Source organism: Polyodon spathula, chromosome 8 (assembly GCF_017654505.1).
Source record: "Polyodon spathula isolate WHYD16114869_AA chromosome 8, ASM1765450v1, whole genome shotgun sequence".
Taxonomy (NCBI): domain Eukaryota; kingdom Metazoa; phylum Chordata; class Actinopteri; order Acipenseriformes; family Polyodontidae; genus Polyodon; species Polyodon spathula.
In genome coordinates, this window is record NC_054541.1 from 8,336,962 (window position 1) to 8,358,684 (window position 21,723).

The window sequence follows — 21,723 nt, forward strand, 5'->3', positions numbered from 1 at the left end:
AGGATTTGAAAACTTTGTGTGAAGAAATATTGACTTAGAATGTATCAAATTATATAAATACAGCTTGTGTTCTGAATTTTAAAAATAAAAAATTAATTTAAGTTTTAATTTTAAAAATTAAAACTTAAATTAGAACTTGAAAAATGTAGTTATGTTTCACGAGGAAAGAATGCATAGCTATCAAGTTGCCTCGACAGCTGACCTATTAACTAACAAAAAGAAACCAAATAGTTTGAATTCCTATGAGAAATACCGGTGCTTTAGAGAATCGACATTTGTTTGAAAGGTGTGACACCATTGTATTTTTAAAGGAACCCACATATGTAATGCTTAACGCTTTTGCAGATGTTTTACAGCCAGATTCAAGAATCAAACTTAACGTGTACAGCAGAGATTTACTAGAAACATATCTCTCGATTCACTAAGAACGGGTAAAAAGGTTCATTCAAAAATGGATTATTAGGATTTCATTATTTAAAAAGGTTCATTCAGGTCTCATTGAGACTGAGAGAAAATTACAAAGATAAACCAAAATTAGAAATAATCAAGCTGTAATTACAATTGCAATACCTTAAATTATGTAAATGCAACAAACCAGTTAGGAAAGCGAGTCCACTGAGCAATTACCGCATGGTAATGGGGGAGGGGCGTTGAGTATAAGCAGTAACTCAGGAGGCAGATTCTCATGGCACAAATTAACTTGTAGTGCTATTTATTTCAATCTATATATATATATATATATATATATATATATATATATATATATATATATATATATAATTACCATTAACAGATGACCTCGTTTTTTAAGTTCCATACTATTTTTAGAAAATAAAACGTTTTATTTTGATGGTGTTTGAACATTTGCGAATTGGGTTACAAGCACGGGTTTGTCTAAAAGTACAACAACGACATTAAACAAATGTACCTTTAGGCTACCCGAGAGCAGCTGTGCCTTTGTGGATCAAACGATTTGCTTGCTGCAGGTCCGATGTTAACCTCTGCCTAGGCTGTGCTTATTAACATCTTAGTTTTGACCGAAACTTGAAGTCAGTCGGCTTTCAAGTTGATAACAATGGGTTGCTTCTAAATGTTGGAGCAACTTTTACCTCCGTTTGGAATATCCCAGTATCAGCTGTTTCCGCATTCCGTGTGTTCACACAACGGGTTTCACCTGATCGGCGACAAACACACAACCTAAAAGGATTGAATCCTAAACTTTGTAAGGGTTGGCTGGTTCGGTGATTCGTTTTTAGTTTGTTTGCTTGTGATCTCTTTAGCTCGTTTCCTCGCATGCGGTGCAGCTTGCATTAGGATGGAAGCGTTCTTTCGAAGGTACCTGCCTTGCCTAGTCAAACTGTGGGACTGGATGTGGCCCGGCGCAGAGGATCCCGGCAGCCGCCCTGCTGAGATCCGCACTGTAGCAGGTGACATCAAAATCCCAGCACCTGCAAGAAAGACGTCGGCGCCGCTCTACGCGGCATTGTATGATTTTACAGCCAGGAGTGAAGAGGAATTGACTGTTAAAGAGGGTGATAAACTCTCGGTGATAGAAAAACAAGGGGAGTTCGTGCTAGCCAAAAAACTTTCAGGTTCTCTGGAGTCGGGATTAGTGCCTGCCACCTACGTGACTCTCATTCAGGACGAATTTGCTAATAACCCGTAAGTACAATAGGCTGTTCTGGTTTAAATTCGCGTTTTTATTGTAATTTGTATTTTATTTGTAAGTAAATTATACTGTACTATAACTGTTTGGGCCTATATTAGGCAGGCATCGGGGATGTAGAATATTAGAAATTAGATCTAATTTGGCTGTGGTAAAAACCAAGATGTACCCATCCACCCACTCTCCCTCTATTGATCAAAAGATGTTTTTTACAGGAACCACGCCCATTAAGAATGACACAGTACAATATTCTTCTATTGTTACGCCATTTAGCTTTAAGCAGGATGCACATATTGTTTACCAGCAGACAGAACAGTGTCACAATGAACATATGTGTCATGGTTGAATATTATTTATTTATTTATTTTTGTGGTAGAATATTCTATCATTGTTGAGATTCTAGTTTCTACCAACGTTTTCATGTACACCAGGGACAGTAACTGTACCCTGGCAGAGCGGTTTGATCAACTAGGTGTTTACAATAAGCTTAGTCACACCTGATCTTACTTCTGTTAACAGTACAGGTCACAGTCACAGGCTTTTAAGCTCAATGTAAAGCATGGTATGGCTCCCACAGCTAAGCAGTTTAATTTGCACCTCTGAAAGGGATCAGAGAGTAATAATAATCATACGCAACTAGCAACACAGCAAGATATCCCTTTAAAATATAAACCCAAGATAACATCTTTGTTAGAAGAGACAATTAAGCAGCACAAGTTACCGGTACACCTTGTAACTTTTGTAGGCGCATACATTCTAGATGAAACTGATCCTTGTGATGGAAGTATGCAAACTACACACAATGTATTATGTGAGGGCACTCAGTTCTGAATTATGAACAACAATGCATGCATACTTGACTGCTATGAATGGAGAATTAATTTCAGGATCTGATATTTCAGATGCATTACACTGGTTCATTATGATCTGATCAAGGTTTTAGGGTGAGATTTACTAACCTCTGGGAAGTTATTTTTGCATTTGTCAAGTAGTCATTTTGTGTGTGTGTGTGTGCTTTCTTTTAGTTGGTATTTTGGAAATGTGAGCAGAAAAGATGCAGAAAAACTGCTAATGTCCCCTGTGAATAAACCAGGCGCATACCTGGTACGCATTAGTGAAAGTAACAGTGATGAATATTCTCTATCAGGTAAGTGTTTTATTTCTGCTTACTTACACATGTTTAGGTATCTGGTGTTGCATACAACATATCATGACTTCTCTGCTCCTCATGCTCCCTGGTTCAGTATTGAAGCAGGTCAAACCAACAAAGTGGAACGTTCCACTAACTTATGAACCTGGAACCAAAGAGACACGGCAAAACAGCATACGAGTTACTGAGGAACAATATTACAAATCCCAATATCGAGCCACAGAACTAGGAACACATTCATACAAATGTAAAATAAATACTATTAAAATTGCATTTGTAGCTATAGGTCCTTTACATTGTAGGTTAATCTAAAGCTACATTACAACAAAGTGCAACTTGTACCAAGCTTGTGGAGACTAAGTGCTGTGGAAAACATGGGAAAATGAACCGTATTATATTGCTTTGTGGCTGTCACTTTCCATCGCCAGGGCAGTTGCATAGCATTCAGTCCAATAAGAACAGATTCATGGACCATGTCAAATATGGGGGTCTGCTACCAACTCTCTGAAACTCAAGAATAACATTGAAGGTATATTTAAAATGTGAGAAATAAGACTTTCACAGCACAGTTTGAATTAAGTATATTTGCTGAAAGGAAGTGGTTAACCGCATGCTGGTGGTATTGGTCAGCTGCAAGACATGCAGTGTAAATGTATCGTCATAGTATGGGCTTCTGCTTTAAATACAAAACTAGACCTTAAAGATCAAGCTTACCTAGTTTGGAGATGGTAGGTAAAAAAAAAAAAAAAAATATGTGTACATTTTGTACCATTGCCGCCTTGTGTCCAATGTTTCCTTTCTAGTTTGCATGACTAGGAGTGTTTTTACAGTGTATAATTAAATTAGAAGCGCTGCTCAATTCAAAACTTTACATAGGGAAGAATAGAAGCATAATTGCATAAAAGTAGGTGGCATAATTGGTGTGAATTGTCTTCACAATGCTTCATAGATGCATGTGGGGGTTTCAGAGGTTTAATTACAGCGAGTCAGTGAAAAGTCCAACTGGCTCATCTAAAATCCATTTTCAAATGCTTTTCTTTGTTCTGCTTCACGTGTCTAGTTGGTTCCTGACTCCTCCTGTGTGTGTTCCTGCTATAGCTTCTTGCTGACTGGTCTGCAAAGAGGGGTCAGTAAGAGACCAAGGCAAGCCGTGTCAAAGTACATGTGAAAGAACTGAGTGAAACATCACTTCCTTTTACAAGTTCAAATACTGCACTCAAAACTGCTCCAAAAACAAGCATGTCAGTGACACCCATCCCTTTAAAATTGGGGCTATCAATAACATGGTGCTTGCCATGACTTTTATTCTCTTTGTTATCATGTAAAATTGGAAGTCAGAGAGACAGACTGATCCTCTCAATGGCTTGTGCATAAGAAGGTCCTTTTCAGATTTCACCATAACTCAATAAGGGGTTCTGTAGATCAATGTAAAACATGTACGTGCGACTGACAGACAACCTCCGTATACCCCTTGATTGTGATGCATTCAGTTCCCATAATGCTTCTTGCCTGCTCCACCCCCTGTCCTAAGGACGCTCTCATCTATCTGAAAAGCAATTTCCTATATACCAAGTTCAATTCTAAATAACCCATTAACACTTTATAGAAATACCATTGTCTCATTTGTAAAATGTTGTTTGTTTGTTTTTTTCTGTAGTTCGAAATGAGACCCAACCCAATCATTTTCGAATTTACAGAACGCACACAGGCGATTACTATATTGCACAGAACAAACATTTCCCCTCCCTTGATGAGCTGATAAATTACTACCAGAGCCACTGGAAGAGTCTAGGGGTGCTATTGGGCCAGCCTTGTACACAACAGGTATGACCACTGTCTTCAAATATTTATCAAGTTACCTGTCAGCCATTACTAGTAAGTGTCTTATCCAGGAGAAGCTATTGTAAAGCATCAATGCTTCCCTGATATAGATATAGAGTCAGAACATGCACTGAGGATTTCTTGGGCCACATTTTCAAAGCAGTTTCCTGTATTGTTTTAATGAACTGATTTTGAAAAGAAGAAAATCATGTTAATGTTATAAAATAATGAACAAAACACATTGATAGTGCATAAGAGAACATGAAACATATACATCTTAGTTTTGTAAAATGAACAGATGTTTAACTCAAAGTCTTACTACCTCTTTCAAAAAACAGGATCTAATTAAAGAACTGCAGTAAACGATTTGAAAGTATGGCCCCCTGTGTTTTATCAAGCCCGCTCAGACATGTCAGTGTGTGCAGTACGCTGTGCAAAGTTGTGCTGCTGTTTGTATGCTGAGCAGTCTTTTTCACCCGCACACATATGCACGACCAGTGTGCTTGAGGGAAAGGGTTGACGTTCAGCTTGGTTTTCCAGAAGGAGCAGTTTGATGGAGATTTCTGGGAGAGGCCCCGGGAGGAGTTTGTTCTCCAGGAAAAACTCGGGGAGGGCCACTACGGAGAAGTCTGGTCGGGAGTTTGGAAAAAGACAAAGAAGATGGTGGCCATTAAAATGCTGAAACAAGGTGAGCTCTCTAAGTTGTATGTGAAGCAGAACGTGTAAATAATGATTTAAAGGGGTTATAGACATTTGGATAATTCCTTAAATGTTGCCATGCAGATTTTTGAAAGAAGCACATTTATTTATTTGAAATGATATCCAGTATCATACAAGGATACAAGTCAAGTATGTAATACATTATTGCAAAATAATATTGTCAGGAGCTTGATACCATTTTGATTAAACCAGACATCAGCTGTTAGTCAAAAACAAGTAAAGACCAATTGTTTCTGTGGTAAAGAGTTTGCACAAAACCAATCATACTACTGTTTCACAGTTCTGAGGTTGTGTGGAAGCAGTTTTAAAGACGTGTCATTGCCTAGAATGGATATGTTCCCATTTTTAATCTGATGCAAGCTGACAAACAAACTGCATGCAACGTGCCAACAGGAAACTCCGGCACATGTGTACATTAGCAGGAGTAACTGGGGCATTTGTGGGATTTCTTAATAAAAACAAGTCACGTATTTACAGTAACTATGCTGATGTCATAGCAACACAGTCCTGTACAACTTACAGGGTGAGTATAACAAAGAGTATAAATAGCAAAGACACATAATAAGAGCTGATTAGTAATCAGGGCTTTACCAGAAAATAAGCCCCAGTATGAACTATTGGGCCCCCAAGAGAAGACACTGGTCTGTATTTCCAACGAGTCTGTAATTCTGTTCATTTTTATGATATCGATTGGTGCTGTGGAATGTGAAGGTGTCTTTTTTTGCTTTTGATGTCTGTTGTGTTATGTTGCACGGACTGGATGTTGCTGTGGCTTCTCGGGGCTGGTTAATTGTTCAGTATGTTTTGTTGGCCAACGACAAGCTTTTTCCTTGAATTTCTCTGCAGAGGACATGAAGCAGGATGAGTTTGTCAAAGAGGTCCAAGCCCTGAAGAGCCTGCATCACCCCAAACTGATTGAGCTCTATGCCATCTGTACCCGCGGAGAACCCGTCTACATCGTCACTGAGCTCATGTCAAAGGGCAACCTTCTGGTCTACCTCAATTGTGAGTGAATGACAAAAGCATTGTGTGTATGGATACTAGTGGAATGGAGAGGTAAAGCTGATCACTGATCAGGTATCAAAATGTGTTATGGAGAGTTGAGTTTAACTGGGTGGAAGAATCCGGTTGACATTATAGTGCATGGTTACACATTTAGGAGCCTACGGTTTAGTGACAGAATTGTGGCCTCTTTCATCATTTACTCTTCACTATCAAGGGAACTTGGGACAGCATTGTTGACCTCTGTTGATGCCAGTGCTTGAAATGAGGGGGGTGGCGGTACTCTCGGTACTCTCAAGCTCCCTGTCCAGCTCCCCCTCTCTCCGACTCCCTTTCCACCTCTATCTCTCTGCCAGTGCCCAGCTCTCTCTCTGTCTCCCTCTCCATCTCTATGTCTGTCTCTCTTTCCTGCTCTCCCCGTCCAGCTCATCTCATCTGATCAGTAGTGCGTCTAATCGCGACTTGACCTGGACCATTCAAAATAAATTCCGCCCTCTCTGGTTTGCAGTACACTCTGGGAGTTGCAGTTGTTTTGTAATGCACTCTGGGAGTTGCAGTCTGTGCTCTGCTCTGACGTAAACCTTGCCGCTGCTGCTGGGACAACAAAGTAACAACTACTGCCCTGTTCACACTTGCATTTTTATACCAGTATCGTTGTGGAACCGTACCAAAATATCTGACTTTCACTGGAGTTGTTATCGGTGTCGTACCAATATAACAGTTTCGATACGAAACTCATAAAAGAGCAGGTTTCCTACTGGTACTGTTTCGATATGACTCTGAACAGCTTAAGTGTGGACAGGTAATATCCTGAAGCATGCACACGTCTTGCTTTACAGTTTAAATACTTTAAATTTTACTAATAGCTTTACATTTTATTAATAGCTTTACATTATATGGCAAGCAGTACCTTTATCATGGCTACACCAAAAATGCCAAAATAAGTGACTCCACAAATCTCCAAGTAATGACTCCAAGTAATCTCCACAAAATTAGTGATGATGACTATGAGGTAAGCTTACTGCAGAGCAGCGCTGCTCCTAAAATAAAATCCCTTGTGAGGGAATATCAAAAAGCAAGCAAAAAAAACAAAAAAACATGCATTCCCAAAGCCGTGGTGCAAGCCCGCTGTCTTTTCAACCTCACGCTTTTAAAGACTGACATTTGTTTTTGTCTTTTTGTCGCATCCTTTCACGTTCTGCCTGTCTCTTAATAATGATTGAACACCAAAACAAAATACTGTACATGGCCAGGACGGCAAAACATGCTGTATTACACTCCAGCGGATCTATTTCTAACAGATGTGACAGCGGTCGTCATGGAAACGAGTTCAGAACCCGAACACTGTCGATTTGAACATACATGAATGTGAACAGGACTGTATTAGTACTGTACCGGTATTGAAAAGTGAGTTAGGACAGAAAGTGGGTTCGTACCGGTATATTCTATATCGAAACAAACTATCAGTATCGTACCGATACAAGTGTGAACAGGGCTATAAAGTCACCTAAGTGCAGCTGACAGTTTGGAAAAGGAAACAGGCAGAAAGTGAGTGGTAAGCGCCAAAGTGCTACTCAAATTTTTAAATTCAGAAGTGGAGGGACTCTAATATTTAAAATTGAGAAGTGGTGGTATTCTGTACCAGTGAGTACCGCCCCATTTCAAGCACTGATTGAAGCACACACCATTGCATACTATTGGAGAAGTGAAGCAGTTTTGCTAGTATAATGGTGTGATCCAGTGTTGGTTTATAGCTCAATTCTGATTTTTTTCTCTTTCTGTTTTTGCTGGCCCTCACAGCTGCTGAGGGCAGGCAGTTACTCCTGGCCCACCTGGTTTACATGGCCAGTCAGGTGGCTGAGGGGATGGCCTATCTGGAGGATCGGAAAATCGTTCACAGAGACCTTGCTGCTCGCAACGTTCTTGTAGGGGACAATCTTGTCTGCAAAGTTGCTGATTTCGGACTTGCACGCATCATTAAGGTAAGGTCCAGTAAGATGCAATCAAGTGGGACTGGGATGTAGTTTCTATACGCGAGTAAAGTTGTTTTGAGTCAAGCGGTACATTACAGCTGTTAGATCCTTGAGTCAAGGAATAAAAGGACAATTGAAGCGTACTGAATTGAATGTTAATTTGGTAACTGGTGTTCCTACAGGACGATGTGTACTCTGTCAGTGCATCAACTAAAATCCCTGTGAAGTGGACAGCTCCAGAGGCTACCTCTTTTCACAAGTTTTCTGTGAAATCAGACGTGTGGTCCTTCGGAGTCCTCTTGTACGAGATTGTAACCTACGGCAAGATGCCCTATGAAGGTAATTTTATATTTTGATGCTCTCTTTAGATCCCAGAAGTTTTATAGCGTGCTGAATTAAACAAAACATACAAGCAGTGCTGCTGAAGCCCATACATGCACATCACATGGTGTATAAACTGGAAGCAGTTGAATACTGAGCGTTTGTTGCCTCAACATTGTATCAACAGGCTCTTGGTCAACCAATCAACCATGACCATCAACAGCATTCCTATATGGCCAGTTGTTTTAGAACATAAGAAAGCTTACAAACGAGAGGAGGCCATTCGGCCCATCTTGTTCGTTTGGTTGTTAGTAGCTTATTGATCCCAGAATCTCATCAAGCAGCTTCTTGAAGGATCCCAGGGTGTCAGCTTCAATAACATTACTGGGGAGTTGATTCCAGACCCTCACGATTCTCTGTGTAAAAAAGTGCCTCCTATTTTCTGTTCTGAATGCCCCTCTGTCTAATCTCCATTTGTGACCCCTGGTCCTTGTTTCTTTTTTCTGGTCGAAAGTCTCTTGGGTCAACATTGTCAATACCTTTTAGTATTTTGAATGCTTGAATTAGGTCACCGCATAGTCTTCTTTGTTCAAGACTGAACAGATTCAATTCTTTTAGCCTGTCTGCATATGACATGCCTTTTAAACCCAATTATTTAATTGTTTTCCCAGTGGCTTGTCCTGAGCCAGAAATGTTCATTTACAAATCACCCATCTAAAAGTCAGATATAACATTTCTTGTTTTATTTTTGGCCTTTGTTCTTGCAGGTATGACCAACAAAGAGGTCATAAATATGCTGAACAAAGGCTACAGACTCCCCTGTCCTGAAAACTGCCCCATCACCATTTATAAAATCATGCTGGACTGTTGGAAGGACACTGGTATGGAAAGGCCATCTTTCCACGCCCTCCGTAGCCAGCTTGAGGCCATCTACTCGAAATTGTACTACAATCAGTTGGAGTCATAGCAGCATGCACAAAATACCTTGAGATAGATCTAACTGAAGGGACCATGCATCTAGAAATGCAGGCATGTTGGATCATTCTGTCTCGTCACTGCAACATAAAAACACTTTGGACTCAACAATTTGTGGCATGTTTCCATATGGCCATCCAGCCACTGGAACTTATACATCAGTCTCTGCCTGACACTAAAATGGACTGAGACATATTCATTGGAGGATTCTCTCTGGAGGCTGAAGGTGTGTTTTGAAAATGTGTAAAATGTGTTATGGGGTCAATTCTGTACCATTCACAGAGTAGCTTATGCAGTTGTTAGTTGTACAAACAATGTATGTGGCCTATTTTTATCAGTTTTATCCATTTTGTAAGGATGGTGTTAATGAAAAATAAATCTGATCAACATAATGTCACAGGTTCATATATAAAAGAAAAGGTGTTACAACATGTATGCTAAACTAAAGGTAGCAATGCTTTGTTTTATTGGATTGGTTCTACAGTATATACAACACTGTTGTTGCTTTTGCTGATTCCTGTCCCTATTATGGATAAATCTCAGGGCACATTTCGAACGTCTGTAGAATATATGTTGCTTTTTTTCTCTTTTCTACCTGTGCTGCACAATATTTCTTTTTAGACTCAAGCTTTTGTAAGTTTTTTTGTTTTTTATATAACTCGGTATATGAGAATTAAAGTTATTGTCACAATGTTTTATTGAAGCAGATGATTACAGATGTGAAATCTATGTTCTGCATACACTAAGGACTTATCAAATCAAGTTTTTTGCCACGAAATATTGATTAAATAATGCACTAATAGTACAAAGCCAAATTGGAATTGGTGTTTTACAGAATGTTTACGTGGGTCTTTCCTTTTTGTGTCTTTTCTATCCTATTTTTGGGTTTTTCCTATGTTGTATGTTTGAACCACCTTCCGTGCCTTTTACCTCCTGGGTGAACGGGAACCCCTACCAAACATGTACACTACAAACTCACAGAATCACTTTAAACCAACTAGAACATTCAATTATTATAACTCAAGGTCACTAAAGCACTCAAGGGTTTTATATATATATATATATATATATATATATATATATATATATATATATATATATATATATATATATATATATATATATATATATATATATCCTTAAGTAACTGGAAGATTGAAGAGGAAATGCATTTAACAATTACCCATAGCAGCTCGAATTATGATAAGATTAGTAAATAGTGTATCTAGATAAGTAAGCTAGAACAGTTCAATGTGCAATCTTTGCTGGTGTTTCTTAAGTTGGTAATTAGTCAAGCTTTAACATTTGATTTCAAATAAATATTGAAATAAGTTCAGCATGTTGTGGAACCTGAGTCTATTACTTGTAGTCTGTCCCAGTCTTGCTAGGTTCCTATAATGCATGATCCGTGTATACTGGCATGTTATGATTTATCTTTTTTTCTTTAACTATCTCTCAGTGACTGCTTTTGTACTGGTATCTACTGTGAGCAAGAAGTTAGGCGTGGTTTAAAATGGAATGACCAGTTTTAAGGAAGTTCAACTATAAAAAATGACAAAGTTACTTCTCATGGCGGAGAAATGGACTGGTCTGGACCTTTTGTGGTTGTTACTGGTTAATGGAAAAAACGTTTTCTTTAACAACCAGATGTTTTGCTGCCTGAGGTAATGGTGGCTTAGTAAACTTTTATTTATTTATTTTTTTAATTACCACAATTTCATAATCATACAAGAATAGATACAGTTAGTACATATTATATGGCTGCTATTTTAACGCGGATCTGCCCTTGTCTAAATTGTCTATGGGACAAATGTTTTGGCGATCAGCAGCCAAAACAGGATTTTGACACAGGACTCCGTCCGGATTCAAATGATGGTAACACAGTCGACACTGAGGAACGCTATGTGGTCAATAATAACCTTCAGAACGAAGACACAATTTACACGGCACTGTGGCGCTTCAAAGCCAGGACTGAAGAAGAGTTAACCTTTGAGGAAGGTGATGTCTTTAAGGTCTTCACCTTTTCTGGAGAATGGTGGCAAGCTGGGAAGCTAGGTCCCAATGGAGAAATAATTGGTAAAGGATTTGTGCCCTACAATTACCTGGTGTGCAGAGAAAGCTTAGAAGCCCAAATGTAAGTAGCCTTTAAAAAAACGATTAAAACTTAGAAAAACTTATTTGCGTGTTAAACAACTGTTTTGTGTTTTTTACTTGTGTAAGCAATGGAGTGGTGCTCTACAGGGCTGGGTATTCTTATTAAGTTTTAATGAACTGTAGAGAATGAGTGATTTAATTTACCCTGTAGTTCCAGCACTGGTGTACACTGGTCATGGATGCTTGGATAAGGTTATGATGTCTATTTGCTGTACCATGCCTGGCAGTTTTATACCTGCTGGGTACCCAGTAAGAGACCAGTATAAATGTGTTCCAATTTCCAAAATTTAGATGTTCACCAGTTTACCTGGAATTGCAGAGCACTACAGTACAACAGAACTAGTTTCAGGTGTGATGAATTGTGTAACATATAACTTGTCATCAAGGAAGATATCTGATTGATTGAGTTCTGACGTCCTTCCCCTGAAATAATCTTACAAACAATACTGTGTAACAAAAATTATTATTTTTTTTGTTCCTGGGTAGTAAGTGTTATTTCCTAATTGCTTATGCCTCAAAAGTATAGAACATGGCTATTATTCCCCACAAACTTTGCTTTTGTGACCGGGACAGTGATATTTCAAAATATCACTATTTCCAATGGGAAAATGGGCAAATGTGTGTCTTTTCGTTCACATAGTCAGAAAAAAACAACATATGAATCCAAATTAACATGTATTTATACTAAAGTAATACAAAGATGACTACAAAAGATTTAGAAGTCAGTAGTTTTACGAGATTTACAATTATACTGTATTTAAACATCGAATCCCATGTCTGACATTTTTTTTAAACATTCTTTTATTCCAGATGGTACTTTGGGAACCTAAGTCGCTCCGAAGCCATCACCCTCCTTCTTCAATCGGGGAATGGTAATGGCACTTTCCTGGTCAGAATCAGTGAGAAAGAGAACGTTGGCTTTGTTTTATCTGGTGAGTCTTGGTTCCCTGTGCCTGTGTCCTGCAGTTCAATGTCAAAGTGAAGAAAGTCCCTTGCAGAAATAGCACTGGGGCAGGCAAGGCACAATAAAGCACTTGATGTATTCTCTTAATGGATCAAATGTCTCCAGTGATGTAGCTTTAATTAGTGATGCCAGGCCCTTTGTTGGTATGAATTGTGCATGGAGTTCAATTGGTGGCTCTTGGTGCCAGGGTTTGGGAATCTTACCTCTCCAGTGGTTTGTAATACATACTGTGAGATCTTTTTTTGCGCTTGACACAGACAGTGATTGCTCTGATGATACTGCTGTGCACAGCCCTACAAAGTATACCATGTCAAAATCCCATGCTGTGCCACTGTATGGAACAATAAGCATGTAAGCTAGATCAAAATTTTATGACAAAGGCCGCTGTCCTTCAGTCTTTAGTACCATTTCAGTGCATGTCTTTTTAAAATATAATTTCACAGGGTCCCTGCAAACAAATTTATTTACCTGAAAATAATCATTGATACCAGAGAATCAGGTTATAACTCCATTATGAGCAGAGCACAGTATACACCTAAAACAAAGCCCTGATCGCACCAGAAATACTAACTTCCTTGATGGAGAAACGCAATATATATATATATATATATATATATATATATATATATATATATATATATATATATAATATTACAGCATTTTAAAATTACAGCATTGTAAAATGTTAAAACAGACTTCCTTTAAAAATTAAAAAAGAAATTGAAAATGTAAACAAGCTTCAGAGTGTTTCTGAAATATTATTTCAACAGTACTGAAGACACAAAATACATATGACTGTAAAATGATAGGTCTTTGTTCTACCTTATATAACACCTATACAAGCTTAGCAGAATTAGCTTGCACTTACACTAAAGAATAGGAGAATAAAACAATGACACACTCAATATTTCCAGCTGAAGAATATCTTTATTGAGGAGCCACAAGAAAAACTGATTGTGTTTCCTTTAAATTGAAGAAACAATAAATCCTGGATAAAAACTTTTTTAAAAAGTGTCTTTTTTTCTGCAGTGAGGGTTGACCCCAACGTGAAACACTTAAAAATTCTTTAGAGACACGCTGGCTTGTTCTATCTCGATGACAAACATACATTCTCAACCCTGCTTGACGTCATAAACTTCTACAAACAGCATAATCTCGCTCCGGGAGTGAAACTAATCAAAGCATGCACAAAAGTAAGTTCAGCTAAGTTATGACTAACTCAGGTTTACCGCACATGTGCCTCATTATACAATGATTCCTTGTCACTTGTGTCTATCTGACTTGCACATAGACAACCCAAGAGCAGTGAATTAGTGAAGGGTCCCAGTACAGCAACACGTGAACACTTCACTATGAATATGGCCTAACTGTAAATTAATGAATCTTCTGTGATATGCATTTTCAACATTTTGTGTTTCAACAAAACATTAACAACATTTACATCACTGAAATGACGTGGACTGTTACTGTTCATTGTCCAAATCGTTGCATTGAAGGCTTGAAAAGGTTAAAGTAATATTTTATATTTTATATTTGCATGTATGTATTTATTATCTTCTGACGCGTGTTCTTACAGCCTCATTCTGAACTCGTGATGATGGTGAGGAACACTATCACTCTTTGGTAAACAGATAAACAACAACATTAGTGTCGGAGGAGCCGTCTTTGATGTATTAAAAACAACAGGAAACACAAAATTGTGGCTTATTTATTTATTTATTTATTTATTTGACACATTATTTTAAAGTGGCCAGCTGACTTTAAAACCTACCTAATAAATGTGTTTCCACACAAAAACCGAATGTGACGTAGCCTTCGGGCTACAGCAGATCAATAAAAGGAATTGTGAATAATGAAATAATGTATGTACTATGTTTTGTATTTACTTTCTTACCAGCAAGAGCCCGTGTTGAAGGACTTGTCCCATTCCACTGTGGATGCTTGGGAACGGCCAAAAGAGGAGTTTACGCTTCATTCAAAACTGGGCGCTGGGAATTTTGGGACAGTCTTTGAAGGATTTTGGAAACAGCAGGTCAAAGTGGCGATTAAAGTGTTGAGAAAGGGTGAGCGATTCTGCCAGGACTGCGGTCTTGATATTCATCTTTAATGTATTCAAATACGTACAGTATAGCCAGACGTGCGCTCGTCTTCCAGGGTGGTGTGTTATATGTAAGTTTGGCATATATGTTAACATATGTTGCATATACAGTTATTGAGCAAATAAGAATCAATGATGATAGGCATGACACTGCAGGTACACGTTTTTGAATTGGAATTCCTATGCATATTAAAAAAACTTACAATGTAAGGGCTCTTAACAGAAGCAATGATACCACACACGTGATTTGAGCTGCCTGGCTGGTAGTCTAGGTCTCTTATTGCTGTTATAATCAGTAGACATTTTATAGATGGTAACTTCAGATGGGATGATGACTGCTGGCCTTCTGTTCACAGCAAATGTTAATATCTTCCACAGAAACCATGAATTTCAAAGACTTCCAGGCCGAGACTCAGATCATGAAAAAACTCTCTCATAAACACCTGCTCTCCCTCTACGCTGTGTGTGTGAGCGAGGATACATTTTACATCGTGACTGAGCTGATGGAGAAAGGGAGCCTTCTACAGTATCTCAGGAGTAAGTGGACTGGCTCTTTCTGGTTAAGCAGGCTGGTGTTCTTAAACACCATAGCACAATGTGACAGCAATGTTATAGAAAGCTGTTGAGTTTTGTTTTCTGCACTATAAAAATGATAATTTGTCAACAGTACATTACAAAGGACAGTACATTACATTACAAATCCACAGCAGGACATTTTTGGACCTTATTACAAATGAAGCAGTGAAACGCTAAAAAAATCTATATGCACTCCCAGTATTTTTGAGATACTAGTGGTGTTATATGCACCCTTCTGTAGGTGTAGAAGTGGCAGATATCCACCAGATTGACATAAAGGCCCTCTGTGAGACCAGGGGCACAGCTTGACATTGGCACACACTGTATATCAGAGGTGGGCAACCCTGGTTCTGGAGGGCCAGTGACCCTCCTGGTGTTTGTTCCAGCTGACCAGTTAAGCTTCTAATAAGCACTTAATTGGTCCAATTAAGTAATTTAGGGTACAGCTGGAACAAAAACCAGGAGGGACACCGGCCCTCCAGGACCTGGGTTGCCCACCCTTGCAGTATACAGTTCTGTTTCTCAGTGATTCTCATGTTCCAGTGCTAAGAGTTTGTTTCTCAGGTACGGAGGGCAGCACATTAAGCTTGCCTCACCTTCTAGACATGTCAAGCCAAGTCGCCTATGGGATGTCCTACCTTGAATCCAAGAACTTCATCCACCGTGACTTGGCAGCGCGAAACGTTCTGGTCGGGGAAAACGGCATCTGCAAAGTAGCGGATTTTGGATTGGCTCGGGCAATTAAGGTAACTAACCTAAGTTTAATGGAGTGTGATACGAGCAAAGAAAATTTTACTGAAGAACAGAAACAACAAAGGGCAAAAACATGTCACATCATGGTTAAGAAGAATGATAAAGCACTGGAGAAAACATGATTAAGCACAGTATAGTGTAAACATAAGGAAGTGCAACACTACTGTGCATGTGAACTAAAACAAGCTGCTTTGAGGTTTAATGTTAAATGGGGTGGACGATCAGCCCCCAGCTCAGTAATGCACATCACAGATCTCATCCCTTGCAGCTCTGCTTTTCAAAATAATGTGCTGTAAAATATAGATCATTGAGGTGGAGTTACATATAGGTTCAGTCTGCTGATCTGTTAGCCTTTTTAACTCTTAACTCCTGTTTTGACATGCTCGCAGCAATAACCAAGTCAAGCATGCATTTATAGACATTGCTGAGTGCACTGGAGAGATGCATGCATGTATAGACACTGCTGAGTGCACTGGAGTGATGCAAGCATGTATAGACACTGCTGAGTGCACTGGAGTGATGCATGCATGTATAGACACTGTTGAGTGCACTGGAGAGATGCATGCATGCATAGGCAGTGCTGAGTGTATTGGATTGATGGAGACAAGGGGGTTTGGTGCTACAGGGTGCATTGGAGATTTCTGAAATCCAGACATACTTTTGCTTTTCCCTTAAGGGTGGAGTGTTCAAGCTTTTGCTTTTCCTTTAAGGATGAATTTTACTTGTCTAACGAGAAGCGGATTCCCTACAAGTGGTCTGCTCCGGAAGCGATAAGCCACGGGCTCTTTTCTGTCAAATCTGACGTGTGGTCATTTGGGATTTTTCTGTATGAAATTGTTACCTATGGTCAGATGCCTTACCCAGGTAGACCTTGTCAATATGCACCTTTATTTAGATTTGAGTAGCTTCTGTCGAAACAACACAAGACAGTGAAATTGAAACTAACAGGAAATTCACAAAAATGAACATTTAAGTGCTTCTGTCAATCTTATAGTGAGAAAATACTTACAGTACATATTATATATATATATATATATATATATATATATATATATATATATATATATATAATATATATATACACACATTAGATTTAGATCTTTTATTTAACATTGTGAAACTACTAAATGATGTTGCAAACGTCTACTGGAAGCCATAATAATAGTACAGTATTTCATGTTAGATTTTGAAATATCACATTTTTCCGATTTTATTAAAAATAGTATATGGAAAGCTACAAAGAGGTATGTAATTCAATATGTTAACGTAACATTATTCAGCATGTTTCATTTGACTTTCTGAAGCAAAGTTAGTTAATTCTATAGAGTGATGCACAACGGTTGGCCATATCTGTAGTACTGATGACTTTAAATACACTTTACAATATAGCTGTATTGTTATGGACAGCAGGAACTATTTTTCAACAAAATATCAGTGAGCTAAAATTAATTTCCTGTCATTAAATTCCCCCCTTGTTTTATGCAGGGATGCCTAATCATGTCTTCCTGGAAGTGGCGAAAGGGTACCGGATGCCATGTCCTGACAACTGTCCCCAGGATGTCTATGACATCATGATGTCCTGCTGGGAGAAGAAAACAGATGCGCGTCCTGAATTCAAGCAGCTGGTCTGGAAACTAGAGAGTTGTACCAGACTTCCCAGGACTGGGTATAAGAGACCAGTAGAACCTCCCAGCTGAGGCGCGATCACATTAGCACTAACGCACACCTAGCTGAATATTTTAAAGGAGGATCTATACACAATAGTGGCTGCAAAAATAAATCGTGTGGAGTAGTTCTGTGCTATATAAATGCATAATGTGTGTGTGTGTGTGTATATATATATATATATATATGGTATTACATGTGAACATACAATATGGTTTGGGTGAACTAGGTGCAGAGTCCTTTTATACCACCAGAGGGCCACCTTCTCTGCTACAAACAGTGCAGACTGTTTGTATCTGGGATACAGTAATTTTCAATGAGGGAGATTCTTAACAGTGTCATCGAGTAATGTATAGATTGAACAGGAAGAAATCCGAGATCATGGGGTTTGGAAGCTAAATTCAAAGCTGCTGATGAACTTTCTAATAGCTATAACCAAAACATAAAGATAAGTAAAACATTGTTAGATAGATAACCGTAAATTAAAAAAAAAAAAAAGCTATATGCTTCTCTATCTATCATCCACCTCTGGTGCCCCCTTGTGGCAGGATGTCTGTTTTGCAAGACTGCAATCATTTCACACCTCTGCTCAATGTTTAATAACAAAAACTGTGCTTGACATTTTATGTGCAATTTCGCGGATATATATATATATATATATATATATTATGAGTTATATATTATAGTATATATAATATATATATATATATATTAGAAAATTTACTAGTTGTTAATTATAACATTTAACTGAGTGTCTTGGTCTCCTTATTTAGTTGAGTAGTTTGATCTGTTAAATGACAGATCGACCCATGGTCTTAAGAAGCTAAAATAATATTAAGATATAATATAATAATCTGCACGTTTGACCATTAAATGTATTTGTGACTCACAAAAGCAACATTTATTTATTTATTCTGATACTGTGTTATATTTCATAAATGCAACATAAAATGCACCGCAATTGTAAAATGACCCATATAAATATTTATGTAATTCTTATCAATTTGTATGCAAAAAAAAAAGTAAACAGATATATGCACGTGCATAGCACATGAACAGGAAAACGACCTGTTATCAGTATATGATATATCTGAGCGATGATACAACACTGATGAATGCTTCTTGGCTGATATTCATTTCAAGTCTCATTTCAAACCATGATATTCATTTCAAACCATGATGCTGGCAGGCTGCTTGAATAGCTGAATGAGACACCTGCATTGCTTTAGATATCATTACACAGGCAAGCTACAGTGTGATCATTCGTGGAATATAACAGGGTTTGACAGCGAGCGTGAAGCTTCAGCACTCGGTAAACCAAAGGGATTTCTGAAAAGCACTGTGTACAGCTCGCTCCAGCATGCGAGTGCTGATGTTGCACTTCTTTGGTTATTTCAATGTGGGGTGACACTGCACGCCATTGGACAGTGAGATGAGGAAGATTGATCAGAGCCGTATTGGCTAGTCTGTCAGCCACTCGTCCCACCTCACTGATTATTCACAGCCTTGTTGTTTTGACACCTGATTCTGTGTGGTTGAAAGCAGGTTGTCTCTCATCATACTTTATGCAACATATTTTTTTAGCTATATGTACTGCTATGGTCAAAAGTTATGCATCACCTAGAATTTTAGGATTGAGACATAATTTTTTTTTTTTTTTAAAGATATATAGGAAAACGTCTGTATCAAAAGGTGCACAGTCAAATAGAAAAAGTTAATGTAGGTACACAAAAATCAATTGTCAGGATGTTTCAGGCTGGATGGAAAAAGTATTGCTGAAAACAAGCTACTTATCTATGCACATATAATCTGTTTCTTCTTTATTTTAATACAGTACATGTATTGTTTGTTATTTGTTAATCTTATATTGATATATTTACTTTTTCTGTTAACAAGCGTTGCCTTATGAAGAGGTCAGTATTGTGTCATATCAGTGCGCCAGTCAACAATGCAGAGCTGTGCCAGTCCAGCACGATCTTTTTCCATGATATAGCAACCGCACCTGTTGGGTTTATGTGTGTTTACATTGCTGGCACCAAGCCATGCGCTTCCAGTTCTGCGTATCTCAAGCAGCATGGGAGATGATTGGCATGCACACAGCCACAGCCAACTTGAGAAAATATAGTGGTATAAATATATTGGATGGCAAGGTCAATCTCTGGCACGGTGAAATAGCGACAGCGCAAGCGGGCTGGTTTTTTTTTTAGCCCACACAAAAGGATCAGCAACATCAGAAAATATTATTGTATCCACATGACAGTCCCTTTCTGAACAGGTGTTCTATGACCTCAGTTTTAAAATGGTTTGCGTTACAAAGCTACAGAACAGTGGAGCAGATTTACTCTGCCCAACGTTGGCATGATTTATTCCTCAAAAAAAGCATTATAAATACAGTTACTGAGCTTAAATGGAACCAAGAAAATGCCGATGAGGAATTATTAGCCTGTTTTTCAGGCTTTATCACCTGGTATGTATTTAAACCCCCTCATACTAACACTGGCTGTATATGTTCAGAACACTTTTCAGTCTCTAAAGCAAAACAAAAGGCCAGTTTGAAAGGGGAAACAAATTAGCCCAGGGATACACAACTGTGAAGAAATCCTGAGTAATCTAACTTATGCATGGTTTCTGTGTCTAGACAGGTACAGCATGTAAGGCTTAACTGGATCTTGTCAGTTAAATCTGAATTAAGATTTTTCGTGCAGGGTGACCTTTGCTCTACATAACCTTATAAACAAAGGGAAGACTTACTGAGAATGCCCAGTGGCCTTGTTTCCCTGCAAGCTGTTAAAGGAGGTCTGAGAATGTTGTTCAGTTACATTGCATCATGTAGGGCACAGTTTAAACTTGTAAGGCTGAGGCTTTAAATATAGTAAATATGTACTGAAGAACAAGGAAGTCTAACAGGTGGACACATGGAAGAGGAAGATCTGACACAGGTTTCACTATCAAACAATAACCCAGCAGAATGCACTGCCTAAATGCAACATTTCAGATACTGTCAATCAGGAGGGTGCTTTTCCACAGCATCATTGCAAAGTGGTCAGTGCCTGCTAGCCAGGCCTTGATCAGCTGCAGTAAGAGCAGAGAAGCAGCAAACAGTTTCTTAATGTTCTACTCATGAAATGTCCCTGCCATGTATTACAGTATTACTAATAGAGGGACCTTGGTTTCAATAGTTAACTCTAGCAACACTTATAAAAGTTAGTTACTGATTAAGTAGTGCATGACACATAGGGATTAGCCCTAACAAAAGTAAAATAATTTGTGTTAAATATTTCTGAGCCGTTGTGTCTAGCAGGAATTTTTGAAAACGTTCTTACAGCATGCATTGACCACTGTATACACAGTATATGGATTTAATGTTTATCATAAGTTCTGTTAACGTTGCACGGTTGACCATGTCATACAGCATATCCCCAAAGTCGAATTTTTGTATGGGGCCTCTGAATACTTTAAACGCTCCCTAACTCTTCTCCCTGATCCCAAATGGAGATGTTGACATTTCCGACACAGTGCGCTGAGCCAACAAAAGCAGTAAAAGCAAAGGACAGAGTTCAGTCGTAACAGAAAGTGCATGTGTCTCCCACGCATGTGTCTGCTGACAGCATGTTATGGTGTTCCAACAAATCAGCATTTCTACAGCTCCTTGGAGCATGTCAGCCCATTGTTGGTGACTGCAGAGGACATTAAATTAACAACCTTGTTTTGAAACAATAACAGTAAGAAAGGTTGTGCAAACGTTGCACTCCAATAAAAGCTTCCTATTGTGTTTTGCACAATGTTGCCTCATTATTTCTGGATAAGTTATATAACTTATATTGCTGTAAATGCACAAGCAGCAACTTCATGTGTGGTTTTTGTGTTCTGCAAGTTGTGAAAGGC

At 38.5% G+C, this 21,723-nt stretch overlaps 2 protein-coding genes and 1 long non-coding RNA gene across 3 annotated transcripts; all 3 read left to right on the plus strand.

The window, feature by feature from the left end:
• The first annotated feature begins 1,076 nt into the window (after positions 1-1,076).
• Positions 1,077-10,449, plus strand: LOC121319299 (tyrosine-protein kinase Srms-like). The gene is made up of 8 exons (XM_041256583.1): positions 1,077-1,662; positions 2,692-2,813; positions 4,474-4,640; positions 5,178-5,325; positions 6,204-6,362; positions 8,160-8,341; positions 8,515-8,671; positions 9,421-10,449. The coding sequence occupies exons 1-8, from the start codon at positions 1,316-1,318 to the stop codon at positions 9,618-9,620; spliced, it is 1,482 nt and encodes a 493-aa protein (XP_041112517.1). The 5' UTR covers positions 1,077-1,315; the 3' UTR covers positions 9,621-10,449.
• Positions 10,450-11,201: 752 nt separating this feature from the next.
• On the plus strand, positions 11,202-12,764 carry LOC121320174 (protein-tyrosine kinase 6-like). The gene is made up of 2 exons (XM_041258427.1): positions 11,202-11,762; positions 12,593-12,764. The coding sequence occupies exons 1-2, from the start codon at positions 11,386-11,388 to the stop codon at positions 12,762-12,764; spliced, it is 549 nt and encodes a 182-aa protein (XP_041114361.1). The 5' UTR covers positions 11,202-11,385.
• Positions 12,765-13,797: 1,033 nt separating this feature from the next.
• On the plus strand, positions 13,798-15,688 carry LOC121319300. Its single transcript, XR_005950691.1, has 3 exons — positions 13,798-13,939; positions 14,644-14,809; positions 15,223-15,688. It is a non-coding gene; the product is annotated as an uncharacterized LOC121319300 (long non-coding RNA).
• The last annotated feature ends 6,035 nt before the right edge of the window (positions 15,689-21,723 follow it).